The sequence below is a fragment of the Oncorhynchus tshawytscha genome, unplaced genomic scaffold, assembly GCF_018296145.1.
Source record: "Oncorhynchus tshawytscha isolate Ot180627B unplaced genomic scaffold, Otsh_v2.0 Un_contig_5573_pilon_pilon, whole genome shotgun sequence".
Classification (NCBI taxonomy): domain Eukaryota; kingdom Metazoa; phylum Chordata; class Actinopteri; order Salmoniformes; family Salmonidae; genus Oncorhynchus; species Oncorhynchus tshawytscha.
This window is the reverse complement of record NW_024608603.1, coordinates 52,501-67,045: the sequence shown is the minus strand read 5'-3', so window position 1 is coordinate 67,045 and position 14,545 is coordinate 52,501. Positions and strand designations below refer to the sequence as shown.

At 50.2% G+C, this 14,545-nt stretch overlaps 1 protein-coding gene across 1 annotated transcript in view; it reads right to left on the bottom strand.

Annotated features, from left to right (window-relative positions):
• Nucleotides 1-610: 610 nt before the first annotated feature.
• The window catches only part of smg1 (SMG1 nonsense mediated mRNA decay associated PI3K related kinase), a gene marked incomplete at both ends in the record, with an annotated part of 53,895 nt that continues 39,960 nt past the window's right edge, over nucleotides 611-14,545 (bottom strand). The window contains 9 exon segments of the mRNA XM_042313421.1: nucleotides 611-763; nucleotides 1,099-1,239; nucleotides 3,365-3,574; nucleotides 3,673-3,962; nucleotides 6,125-6,314; nucleotides 7,362-7,524; nucleotides 8,591-8,817; nucleotides 11,135-11,369; nucleotides 14,511-14,545. The exon segment at nucleotides 14,511-14,545 is cut by the window's right edge and continues 238 nt beyond it. Coding sequence (XP_042169355.1) covers nucleotides 611-763; nucleotides 1,099-1,239; nucleotides 3,365-3,574; nucleotides 3,673-3,962; nucleotides 6,125-6,314; nucleotides 7,362-7,524; nucleotides 8,591-8,817; nucleotides 11,135-11,369; nucleotides 14,511-14,545 — 1,644 coding nt within the window.

Genomic DNA, 14,545 nt, shown 5'->3' with positions numbered 1-14,545 from the left:
GATTTCCTTACCCTAAGTGTCCACAGCAGCAAAGCCAATGAAATACACCATTGTGGCAGTTCATATCTTGCACTAAAGCTGTAAATATGACTAATCTCAGAGAAGACCACTTTAATGTTTAAAACAAAGTTCTTAGAAAATAGTCCTGATCCTATTGGCCTAGACAATATCCAAGGCTACTAACACACTGAAATAATACATTTTCAGTAAATCAAGGCATTAGAATGTACAAGGAAGCCACCAAAATAGAGCTCTGTATGCAAAAAAAATGGAGGGGGTGGCATGCCCCTCCCAGGGACCCCCACAGCCTGGAATTCCCTGGTTGGCAAATTTTTCTCCATGTTCTTCCAGAACACCTTGACTATACAGGGAATAGGGTGCCATTGGAGACGTAAACCCAGAAAAGGTGGAGACGTAAACCCAGGAAAGGTGGAGACGTAAACCCAGGAAAGGTGGAGACGTAAACCCAGGAAAGGTGGAGACGTAAACCCAGGAAAGGTGGAGACGTAAACCCAGGAAAGGTGGAGACGTAAACCCAGGAAAGGTAGAGACGTAAACCCAGGAAAGGTGGAGATGTAAACCCAGAAGGTGGGCAGCGTGGGTGGTGTACCTGGCTGGTACGCTGGCTCTCCCGGGCCACGAGGGCGCGGCGCTCTGCGATGGTCAGATCAAAGTCCTGGAGCACCGGGGCCAGGGCAGGGTTGGCCCCTCCGGCCCACTTCAGACGCTGCTCTATACTGCCCTCTAGTGATGCCAGCTTCTCCTGCAGGGGGGAGAGGACAGATCCAATTAAAAAACACAGCTACACAGTCATTAAAGGACTCAGACCAGAGAGAGAAAAGAGAGGATTTTATTTACAGGAGTAGCTAAGAGTAACGGTCTAGTTAGCTATCAAGGTTGACAGATTGGTCAGCAGGTAGCCTAGTGGTTAGAGCATTGGACTTGTAACTGAAAGGTTGCTGGATCGAATCCCCGAGCTGACAAGGTAAAAATCTGTCATTCTGCCCAACGTTCGGCTGTCATTGTAAAAAATTATTTGTCCTCAACTGACTTGCCAAGTTAAATAAAAAATATAAATAATAATTGGTGACGACTGACCTGGACAGCAGCGATGGCCGCCTCGTCCTGGCTGAGTTTGTAAAGCTTCTTCTTCATACTACTGAGGATGATGGAGCGAGGAGGAGGAGGGCTCACACTCATCGGCTGGGTCCTAGGGCCGAGCACGTCCTCATGCTGCCACTGGAACACAGAGAGGGGACGGGGTTAAAGGTTAATCCATCCCAAAACTCTACTTCCTATGATTAACAGTGTTAAACAACACTGATACGTGAAAACAATATATCTTTTTTTGTGAACAAATATTTCATTTTTGTCGTCGTAGCAACATGTGAAAATCTGTTGCAGCTCAAGTCGACTACAAAACCCACAATACAATGCTCTCTCTGGGTTGGCCAGCTAGCAAACGTAGCTACACAGAATAATCCCAAAGTCAATATCAGCATGCGAAGTAGCTAGCTAGCTGTAAAAACAAAACGTGCAGGGAATGGCAACAAGGGCCCTTGCCTCAGACACAAAAGGGGCACATTACGAGATGGTACTTGGTTGAAGATGGTTGAATAATTTGGTACACTGTAGATTGAGCACATATATACACGTTGTCATGACGATATAAACTTGATTATATACTTGTTCTAGAACAAGTATGACGGTACTGTCTATTGGCTGATACAGCAATCTGGAGTGAAGGTAATGGTTTTAAAACCGTTATGAAATGTGATAGGGGATAACACACTATCTCCTGTGACAGAACCATGTACTCTCCATGACCAACAGTATGTGGACACCTGCTCGTCAAACATCTCATTCCAAAATCACAGGCATTAATACGGAGTTGGTCCCCCCTTTGCTGCTATAACAGCCTCCACTCTTCTGGGAAGGCTTTCCACTAGATGTTGGAACATTGCTGCTATAACAGCCTCCACTCTTCTGGGAAGGCTTTCCACTAGATGTTGGAACATTGCTGCTATAACAGCCTCCACTCTTCTGGGAAGGCTTTCCACTAGATGTTGGAACATTGCTGCTATAACAGCCTCCACTCTTCTGGGAAGGCTTTCCACTAGATGTTGGAACATTGCTGCTATAACAGCCTCCACTCTTCTGGGAAGGCTTTCCACTAGATGTTGGAACATTGCTGCTACAACAGCCTCCACTCTTCTGGGAAGGCTTTCCACTAGATGTTGGAACATTGCTGCGGGGACTTCCTTCCATTTAGCCACAAGAGCATTGGTGATGTTAGGCGATTGGCCTTGGCTCGCAGTCGGTGTTCCAATTCATCCCAGAGGTGTTCGATGGGGTTGAGGTCAGGGCTCTGTGCAGGCCAGTCAAGATCTTCCAGACTGAGCTTGAAAAACAATCTCTGTATGGACCTCGCTTTGTGCACGGGGGGCATTGTCATGCTGAAACAGGAAAAGGCCTTCCCCAAACTGTTCCCACAAAGTTGGAAGCACAGAATCATCTAGAATGTCATTGTATGCTGTAGCGTTAAGATTTCCCTTCACTGGAACTAAGGGGCCTGAACCATGAAAAACAGCCCCAGACCATGATTCCTCCTCCACCAAACTTTACAGTTGTCACTATGCATTGGGGCAGGTAGCGTTCTCCTGGCATTCGCCAAACCCAGATTAGTCCGTCGGACGGCCAGATGGTGAAGCGTGATTCATCACTCCAGAGAAAACGTTTCCACTGGTGCAGAGGTGGTGAGCTTCACACCACTCCAGCCGACGCTTCACATTGAGCACATGGTGATCTTAGGCTTGTATGTGGCTGCTTGCCCATGGAAACCCATTTCATGAAGCTCCCGACTAACAGTTCTTGTGCTGATGTTGCTTCCAGAAGGCAGTTGGGAACTCAGCAGTGAGTGTTGCAACCGAGGACTGACGATTCTTAAGAGCTACGCGCTTCAGCACTCTGCGGTCCTGTTCTGTGAGCTTGTGTGGCCTACCACTTCTCAGCTGAGGCATTGTTGCTCCTAGAGGTTTCCACTTCACAATAGCAGCACTCACAGTTAACCGGGGCAGCTCTAGCAGGGCAGAAATTTGACCAACTAACTTGTTGGAAAGGTGGCATCCTATGACGGTGCCACGTTGAAAGTCACTGAACTCTTCAGTAAGGCCCTTCTACTGCCAATGTTTGTCTATGGAGATTGCATGGCTGTGTGCTTGATTATACACCTGTCGGCAACAGGGTGTGGCTTAAATAGCCGAGTCCACACATTTTAATGGGTGTCCCACATACTCGTGTGTGTGTATATATATATACACAGAGACGAGACAGGACAGGGTTAACCCCCCCCTCCTCCTCTCACCTGGAACATGGTGATGTGTAGCTGGGTGCGTTGCAGGGAGACCTTGGCAGCGTCCAGGCTGGTCTCCAGGCGTCTGAGCAGGTCCAGTTTCTTCCAGGCCGTGTCGTAGGAGGACGCCAGCACCGTGCCTCTGTTCAGTAGCAGCTGAGACATACGGCCTGCGCCCAGACCCTGCATCACCGTCTGCTTACACAACTCATCCAGCGACACCTGGACAATTAACAACGACACATTTAAATCAGAACTAAACATGTATGAAGACAATATAACATGTTGATCGATCAGGTCTGTAACATTCCACTTCCTACCTTGCCGTCGGCTCCGAAGTCCTTGGCCTCCACCTGCGCGGTAAGATCCAGACCCAGGGCGGACAGAGTGCTGCAGAGAGACAGACCCAGGGTCTGGGTGGGAAGACCAATCAGCATCTGACGGACAAACTCCGCTGTGAATGCCTTGATGGGCCGGGTCATCTGCTCCTCGCTCACTACCACCGCCGCCGCCCCCCGGAACAGGGGCTTCCCTGGTAGACCTACACCCCCCAGACCCACTACTGGGCCGTTGGAGGGAGGAGGGTCCTCAGACACTGGGGGGCACGTACCTGGGAGAGAGAGGGGGTCAAACGCACTATATATATATATAATGTTTGAGATACGGTTTCATAAGGCTGGGAATTGCCAGGGACATCACGATACAATATTATCATAAATACTTAGGTGGAGATACGATATGTATTTAGATTCCTATGATTCTGTATGGATTGGTAGTCGATGTTCCAAACATACTGCTCACTATACGTCTGCTGCAGAGAGACAAGAGAGAGCCATGAGAAAACAAGTTTAGGTCAGCCGTGGAGACAGAAGCCGCATGGAGACAGAAGCCGCATGGAGACAGAAGCCGCATGGAGACAGAAGCCGCATGGAGACAGAAGCCGCATGGAGACAGAAGCCGCATGGAGACAGAAGCCGCATGGAGACAGAAGCCGCATGGAGACAGAAGCCGCATGGAGACAGAAGCCGCATGGAGACAGAAGCCGCATGGAGACAGAAGCCGCATGGAGACAGAAGCCGCATGGAGACAGAAGACAGAAGCATGGAGACAGAAGCCGCATGGAGACAGAAGCCATATGGAGACAGAAGCCATATGGAGACAGAAGCCATATGGAGACAGAAGCCATATGGAGACAGAAGCCATATGGAGACAGAAGCCATATGGAGACAGAAGCCATATGGAGACAGAAGCCATATGGAGACAGAAGCCATATGGAGACAGAAGCCGTGGAGACAGAAGCCGTGGAGACAGAAGCCGTGGAGACAGAAGCCGTGGAGACAGAAGCCGTGGAGACAGAAGCCGTGGAGACAGAAGCCGTGGAGACAGAAGCCGTGGAGACAGAAGCCGTGGAGACAGAAGCCGTGGAGATAGAAGTGCTGAAAACCAACTGGCTCCATTTTAGACAGTTGGAGAACAAGCTGAGAGAACATCCTGGAGTTCTGGAGCAGGAACAGACAACTAGCAATCGTCAAAACGGTACGATATAAAGTATCTGTATGTATTTAAACCGTTTCTCTAGTTGAAAAAGGTTTTTATAAAAACAGAGTGGATGAAACCTTGTTTCCTAAGACCCCCCCCCTTTCTTCATCTGACACAAAGCATCTCTCAGATACCGACTGTACAGTGTTGACCTCTACTGCCGTTCTGGATCTGAGTGACAGGACAAAGCTCATAACAGACACATGACATTTGAAATGTCTTGATTCTTTTCTAACTAGCGTGAGTGTAATAATTACTGTTTTAACATTTTATTTCACTTTGTTTTTGTTTATTATTTATTTCACTTGCTTTGGCAATGTAAACATGTGTTTCCCATGACAATAAAGCCCCTTAAATTGAAAATGAATTGACACAGAGACTATAAAGCCATCAGTGTTCTCACCAGAGTGTCTGAGCGAAGGATCCACACAGAAAGACTATATAAAGCCATCAGTATTCTCACCAGAGAGTGTCTGAGAGAAGGATCCACACAGAGAGACTATAAAGCCATCCGTATTCTCACCAGAGTGTCTGAGCGAAGGATCCACACAGAGAGACTATAAAGCCATCAGTATTCTCACCAGAGAGTGTCTGAGCGAAGGATCCACACAGACTATATAAAGCCATCAGTATTCTCACCAGAGAGTGTCTGAGCGAAGGATCCACACAGAGAGACTATAAAGCCATCAGTATTCTCACCAGAGAGTGTCTGAGCGAAGGATCCACACAGAGAGACTATAAAGCCATCAGTATTCTCACCAGAGAGTGTCTGAGCGAAGGATCCACACAGAGAGACTATAAAGCCATCAGTATTCTCACCAGAGAGTGTCTGAGCGAAGGATCCACACAGAGAGACTATAAAGCCATCAGTATTCTCACCAGAGAGTGTCTGAGCGAAGGATCCACACAGAGAGACTATAAAGCCATCCGTATTCTCACCAGAGAGTGTCTGAGCGAAGGATCCACACAGAGAGACTATAAAGCCATCAGTATTCTCACCAGAGAGTGTCTGAGCGAAGGATCCACACAGAGAGACTATAAAGCCATCAGTATTCTCACCAGAGAGTGTCTGAGCGAAGGATCCACACAGAGACTATAAAGCCATCAGTATTCTCACCAGAGAGTGTCTGAGCGAAGGATCCACACAGAGACTATAAAGCCATCAGTATTCTCACCAGAGAGTGTCTGAGCGAAGGATCCACACAGAGACTATAAAGCCATCAGTATTCTCACCAGAGAGTGTCTGAGCGAAGGATCCACAGAGCCTGAAAAACTCCCTGATGGTTTGGAGTCTCTTGAGGAAGAAGATCTCCTCCAGAACATGTCTGTGAGGACCGCTGTGGAAGAAATGGACCTGGGCCGCCCGCGCCTCACGCATCACATCCACCTTCCGCCACGCTGGCGGCACCTCCATGGAAATCATCTAGAGAGGAGAGGAAATTACATCATTAAAAGACAGGAGAGTGAGAAGAAAGGAATAGCCTGAGATAAGTGACAAACAAATGGAATGTGGAGTGAAGAGGAACAACAAGACAAAGATGAGTTTAAGATGAGAGTGATTGAGAGAGAAAGAGAGAGGGTGAGAGAGGGGAAAGAGATTGAGAAAGAGAGAGGGTGAGAGAGGAGAAAGAGATTGAGAAAGAGAGAGGGTGAGAGATTGAGAAAGAGAGATGGTGAGAGATTGAGAAAGAGAGAGGGTGAGAGAGGAGAAAGAGACTGAGAAAGAGAGAGGAGAAAGAGATTGAGAAAGAGAGAGGAGAGAGAGATTGAGAAAGAGAGAGGGTGAGAGAGGAGAAAGAGATTGAGAAAGAGAGGGGTGAGAGAGGAGAAAGAGATTGAGAAAGAGAGGGTGAGAGAGGAGAAAGAGATTGAGAAAGAGAGAAGAGGGTGAGAGAGGAGAAAGAGATTGAGAAAGAGAGAGGGTGAGAGGAGAAAGAGATTGAGAAAGAGAGAGGGAGATGAGAGGGGAAAGAGATGGAGAAAGAGATTGAGAAGGAGATGGTGAGAGAGGGGAAAGAGATTGAGAAAGAGATGGTGAGAGAGGGGAAAGAGAGAGGGTGAGAGAGGGGAAAGATATTGAGAAAGAGAGAGGAGAAAGAGAGGGTGAGAGAGGGGAAAGAGATTGAGAAAGTGAGAGGAAAGAGATTGACAAAGAGATTGAGAAAGAGAGAGGGTGAGAGAGGAGAAAGAGATTGAGAAAGAGAGAGGGTGAGAGAGGGAAAGAGATTGAGAAAGAGAGAGGGTGAGAGAGGGAAAGAGATTGAGAAAGAGAGAGGGTGAGAGAGGGAAAGAGATTGAGAAAGAGAGAGGGGTGAGAGAGGGGAAAGAGATTGAGAAAGAGAGAGGGTGAGAGGGGAAAGAGATTGAGAAAGAGAGAGGGTGAGAGAGGGAAAGAGATTGAGAAAGAGAGAGGGTGAGAGAGGAAAGAGATTGAGAAAGAGAGAGGACATTGTGGAAGTAGATGTGTTACCTTCTCTGTGAGCTGCCCGAAGGCGGTCTCTAGCTGAGCAAACATGCCATCAAAGGCCACCAGCAGCATCTGACCGGCGGACATCTTAGGAGAGTCCTGTCCCACGGCGTCCATACTGGCCCCTGGAGGCTGCATCAGCTGGCAGTACTGGGCCCGCAACATCCTGCAATGTAACATAACCAATTAACACGAACCCTACTGCCTGTCTGTTCCCAGTACTGGGCCCTCAACATCCTGCAATATAACATAACCAATTAACACGAACCCTACTGCCTGTCTGTTCCCAGTACTGGGCCCGCAACATCCTGCAATGTAACATAACCAATTAACACGAACCCTACTGCCTGTCTGTTCCCAGTACTGGGCCCTCAACATCCTGCAATGTAACATAACCAATTAACACGAACCCTACTGCCTGTCTGTTCCCAGTACTGGGCCCTCAACATCCTGCAATATAACATAACCAATTAACACGACAGTGTCTGTTCCCCTGTTCTAACCTGGTGATGTGGAGACAGTGTCTGTTCTAACCTGGTGATGTGGAGACAGTGTCTGTTCTAACCTGGTGATGTGGAGACAGTGTCTGTTCTAACCTGGTGATGTGGAGACAGTGTCTGTTCTAACCTGGTGATGTGGAGACAGTGTGTGTTCTAACCTGGTGATGTGGAGACAGTGTCTGTTCTAACCTGGTGATGAGGAGACAGTGTCTGTTCCCCTGTTCTAACCTGGTGATGTGGAGACAGTGTCTGTTCTAACCTGGTGATGTGGAGACAGTGTCTGTTCTAACCTGGTGATGTGGAGACAGTGTCTGTTCTAACCTGGTGATGTGGAGACAGTGTCTGTTCTAACCTGGTGATGTGGAGACAGTGTCTGTTCTAACCTGGTGATGTGGAGACAGTGTCTGTTCTAACCTGGTGATGTGGAGACAGTGTCTGTTCCCCTGTTGTAACCTGGTGATGTGGAGACAGTGTCTGTTGTAACCTGGTGATGTGGAGACAGTGTCTGTTCTAACCTGGTGATGTGGAGACAGTGTCTGTTCTAACCTGGTGATGTGGAGACAGTGTCTGTTCTAACCTGGTGATGTGGAGACAGTGTCTGTTCTAACCTGGTGATGTGGAGACAGTGTCTGTTCTAACCTGGTGATGTGGAGACAGTGTCTGTTCTAACCTGGTGATGTGGAGACAGTGTCTGTTCTAACCTGGTGATGTGGAGACAGTGTCTGTTCTAACCTGGTGATGTGGAGACACTGTGTGTCCGCCTCGTGCTCCAGGCCCATGGCGGCGCTGCGGAGGTGTGTGTGCAGGGCGTCGGCCAGCCCCTGCAGGGAGACCCCGTCTGCACACTGCTCCACTAAGAGGTCCAGCTCCGACAGCATGGTCTCCAGGGTGGCCTCGCCCTTCAACATGCAGCGTAGAGCCTCCGGGAAGATGATCTGACGGAAGTTAGTGTTCAGCTCCTGTGAGGGAGGGAGGGAGGGAAACAGGAAGGAAGGAAAACAGGAAGGAAGGATAACAGGAAGGAAGGAAAACAGGAAAGAAGGAAAACAGGAAAGAAGGAAAACAGGAAAGAAGGAAAACAGGAAAGGAAAACAGGAAAGGAAGGAAGGAAGGAAGGAAGGGATCAGTCAGAAAGACAAGCGGACCAGTAAAGGTGGACAACGTCATTCTGATAACATTGGTGAGGGGTTCTGATACACTTCCCAAGTTAGAGACCCACTTTCACCACAACACTTCAAAATGTCGCTCTCTGGTCTCCTACACGTTGTCCTCTAAACCAGGGTTTCACAAACTCGGTCCCAGGGCCCCCTCTGTGTACACCTTTACAGGTTCCCCCCTAGCACTACACAGCCAGTTCAAATAATCAAAGCTTGATAAGTTGGTCATTTGAGCCAGTTGTGTAGTGCTAGGGGGAAAAAAACTAAATGTGAACCCCCGGGGGTCTAGATAGATACTATCGAGACATTCATGTCCTGTACGTCTAGATAGTATATTAGGTGTCAACATGTCCTGTACGTCTAGATAGTATATTAGGTGTCAACATGTCTAGATAGTATATTAGGTGTCAACATGTCCTGTACGTCTAGATAGTATATTAGGTGTCAACATGTCCTGTACGTCTAGATAGTATATTAGGTGTCAACATGTCCTGTACGTCTAGATAGTATATTAGGTGTCAACATGTCCTGTATGTCTAGATAGTATATTAGGTGTCAACATGTCCTGTAGTATATTAGGTGTCAACATAGAGATAGTATATTAGGTGTCAACATGTCCTGTACGTCTAGATAGTATATTAGGTGTCAACATGTCCTGTACGTCTAGATAGTATATTAGGTGTCAACATGTCCTGTACGTCAGATAGTATATTAGGTGTCATGTCCTGTACGTCTAGATAGTATATTAGGTGTCAACATGTCCTGTACGTCTAGATAGTATATTAGGTGTCAACATGTCCTGTACGTCTAGATAGTATATTAGGTGTCAACATGTCCTGTACGTCTAGATAGTATATTAGGTGTCAACATGTCCTGTATGTCTAGATAGTATATTAGGTGTCAACATGTCCTGTACGTCTAGATAGTATATTAGGTGTCAACATGTCCTGTACGTCTAGATAGTATATTAGGTGTCAACATGTCCTGTACGTCTAGATAGTATATTAGGTGTCAACATGTCCTGTACGTCTAGATAGTATATTAGGTGTCAACATGTCTAGATAGTATATTAGGTGTCAACATGTCCTGTACGTCTAGATAGTATATTAGGTGTCAACATGTCTAGATAGTATATTAGGTGTCAACATGTCCTGTACGTCTAGATAGTATATTAGGTGTCAACATGTCCTGTACGTCTAGATAGTATATTAGGTGTCAACATGTCCTGTACGTCTAGATAGTATATTAGGTGTCAACATGTCCTGTACGTCTAGATAGTATATTAGGTGTCAACATGTCCTGTACGTCTAGATAGTATATTAGGTGTCAACATGTCTAGATAGTATATTAGGTGTCAACATGTCCTGTACGTCTAGATAGTATATTAGGTGTCAACATGTCTAGATAGTATATTAGGTGTCAACATGTCTAGATAGTATATTAGGTGTCAACATGTCCTGTACGTCTAGATAGTATATTAGGTGTCAACATGTCCTGTCCACACACACACACATTCTATCCGCCACCACACACACACTTCTATCCGCCACCACACACACACACACACTTCTATCCGCCACCACACACACACACACACTTCTATCCGCCACCACACACACACACACACACTTCTATCCGCCACCACACACACACACTTCTATCCGCCACCACACACACACACTTCTATCCGCCACCACACACACACACTTCTATCCGCCACCACACACACACACTTCTATCCGCCACCACACACACACACTTCTATCCGCCACCACACACACACACTTCTATCCGCCACCACACACACACACTTCTATCCGCCACACACACACACACACACTCTATCCGCCACCACACACACACACACTTCTATCCGCCACCACACACACACACACTTCTATCCGCCACCACACACACACACACACACACACACTTCTATCCGCCACCACACACACACACACACTTCTATCCGCCACCACACACACACACTTCTATCCGCCACCACACACACACACTTCTATCCGCCACCACACACACACACACTTCTATCCACCACCACACACACACACACACACTTCTATCCTCACCACACACACACACACACACACACACCTCCTACCTGTAGACAGGTGTAGACGGCGTTGGCCAGGTAGACTGTCTGGGCGGTCTCCTGCGGCGAGGGCAGGTCCAGGTCGTGTGGGAGGAGCTGACACTGCCCCAGCAGCTGGACCAATGAGGTGATATTACCGCTCATGGAACACAGCTCCTCCAGGAACCAGGCCCCGTCACGAGACGTCAACTCTACCAGCTGCCCCCCTGCCGCCGCCGCTGCTCCTTCCATCACCAGGTTACGCCTGAGGGGGACCAGACACACAGTTACACCCCCTTCCATCACCAGGTTACGCCTGAGGGGGACCAGACACACAGTTACACCCCTTCCATCACCAGGTTACGCCTGAGGGGACCAGACACACAGTTACACCCCCTTCCATCACCAGGTTACGCCTGAGGGGACCAGACACACAGTTACACCCCCTTCCATCACCAGGTTACGCCTGAGGGGGACCAGACACACAGTTACACCCCTTCCATCACCAGGTTACGCCTGAGGGGGACCAGACACACAGTTACACCCCTTCCATCACCAGGTTACGCCTGAGGGGGACCAGACACACAGTTACACCCCTTCCATCACCAGGTTACGCCTGAGGGGGACCAGACACACAGTTACACCCCCTTCCATCACCAGGTTACGCCTGAGGGACCAGACACACAGTTACACCCCTTCCATCACCAGGTTACGCCTGAGGGGGACCAGACACACAGTTACACCCCTTCCATCACCAGGTTACGCCTGAGGGGACCAGACACACAGTTACACCCCCTTCCATCACCAGGTTACGCCTGAGGGGGACCAGACACACAGTTACACCCCTTCCATCACCAGGTTACGCCTGAGGGGACCAGACACACAGTTACACCCCATTCCATCACCAGGTTACGCCTGAGGGGGACCAGACACACAGTTACACCCCTTCCATCACCAGGTTACGCCTGAGGGGACCAGACACACAGTTACACCCCCTTCCATCACCAGGTTACGCCTGAGGGGACCAGACACACAGTTACACCCCCTTCCATCACCAGGTTACGCCTGGGGGGGACCAGACACACAGTTACACCCCTTCCATCACCAGGTTACGCCTGAGGGGACCAGACACACAGTTACACCCCCTTCCATCACCAGGTTACGCCTGAGGGGGACCAGACACACAGTTACACCCCCTTCCATCACCAGGTTACGCCTGAGGGGACCAGACACACAGTTACACCCCCTTCCATCACCAGGTTACGCCTGAGGGGGACCAGACACACAGTTACACCCCCATCACCAGGTTACGCCTGAGGGGGACCAGACACACAGTTACACCCCCTTCCATCACCAGGTTACGCCTGAGGGGACCAGACACACAGTTACACCCCTTCCATCACCAGGTTACGCCTGAGGGGGACCAGACACACAGTTACACCCCTTCCATCACCAGGTTACGCCTGAGGGGACCAGACACACAGTTACACCCCTTCCATCACCAGGTTACGCCTGAGGGGGACCAGACACACAGTTACACCCCCTTCCATCACCAGGTTACGCCTGAGGGGACCAGACACACAGTTACACCCCCTTCCATCACCAGGTTACGCCTGAGGGGACCAGACACACAGTTACACCCCCTTCCATCACCAGGTTACGCCTGAGGGGACCAGACACACAGTTACACCCCCTTCCATCACCAGGTTACGCCTGAGGGGACCAGACACACAGTTACACCCCTTCCATCACCAGGTTACGCCTGAGGGGGACCAGACACACAGTTACACCCCCTTCCATCACCAGGTTACGCCTGAGTGGGACCAGACACACAGTTACACCCCTTCCATCACCAGGTTACGCCTGAGTGGGACCAGACACACAGTTACACCCCCTTCCATCAACAGGTTACGCCTGAGTGGGACCAGACACACAGTTACACCCCTTCTGCCCCCCACCACACACACAGTTAAACCCCCTTCCATCACCAGGTTACGCCTGAGGGGACCAGACACACAGTTACACCCCTTCTACCCCCACCAGACACACAGTTACACCCCCTTCTACCCCCACCACACACAGTTACACCCCTTCTACCCCCACACCAGACACACAGTTACACCCCCTTCTACCCCCACCAGACACACAGTTACACCCCCTTCTACCCCCACCAGACACACAGTTACACCCCCTTCTACCCCCACCACCACACACAGTTACACCCCCTTCTACCCCCCACCACACACAGTTACACCCCTTCTACCCCCACAACACACACAGTTACACCCCCTTCTACCCCCACCAGTCACAGTTACACCCCTTCTACCCCCCACCAGTCACAGTTACACCCCCTTCCACCCCCCACCCCCACCACCACACACACCCTGCCACAAGACATCAGGAACACTAGTTGCTCCCTCAACCACCAGGTTGGTCTCGTTATCCACACCCACCCACCCACGTCTATCCCCAGCACACACACCACCCACGTCTATCCCCAGCACACACACCCACGTCTATCCCCAGCACACAGCCAGCCACCCACGTCTATCCCCAGCACACAGCCAGCCACCCACGTCTATCCCCAGCACACAGCCAGCCAGCCACCCACGTCTATCCCCAGCACACAGCCAGCCACCCACGTCTATCCCCAGCACACAGCCAGCCACCCACGTCTATCCCCAGCACACAGCCAGCCACCCACGTCTATCCCCAGCACACAGCCAGCCACCCACGTCTATCCCCAGCACACAGCACACCCACGTCTAACCCCAGCACACACACACCCACCCACGTCTAACCCCAGCACACACACACCCACCCACGTCTAACCCCAGCACACAGCCAGCCACCCACATCTAACCCCAGCACACAGCCCCACCCACCCACGTCTATCCCCAGCACACAGCCAGCCACCCACATCTATCCCCAGCACACACCCACCCACGTCTAACCCCAGCACACACACACCCACATCTAACCCCAGCACACACACACCCACCCACGTCTAACCCCAGCACACAGCCAGCCACCCACATCTATCCCCAGCACACACACACCCACCCACGTCTAACCCCAGCACACACACACCCACATCTATCCCCAGCACACACACACCCACGTCTAACCCCAGCACACAGCCAGCCACCCACATCTAACCCCAGCACACACACACCCACCCACCCACGTCTATCCCCAGCACACAGCCAGCCACCCACATCTATCCCCAGCACACACCCACCCACCCACGTCTAACCCCAGCACACACCCACCCACCCACGTCTAACCCCAGCACACACCCACCCACCCACGTCTAACCCCAGCACACACCCACCCACCCACGTCTAACCCCAGCACACACCCACCCACCCACGTCTAACCCCAGCACACAGCCAGCCAGACAGACCTGGTGAGGGTGCAGAGGGCTGATGAGATGATGGT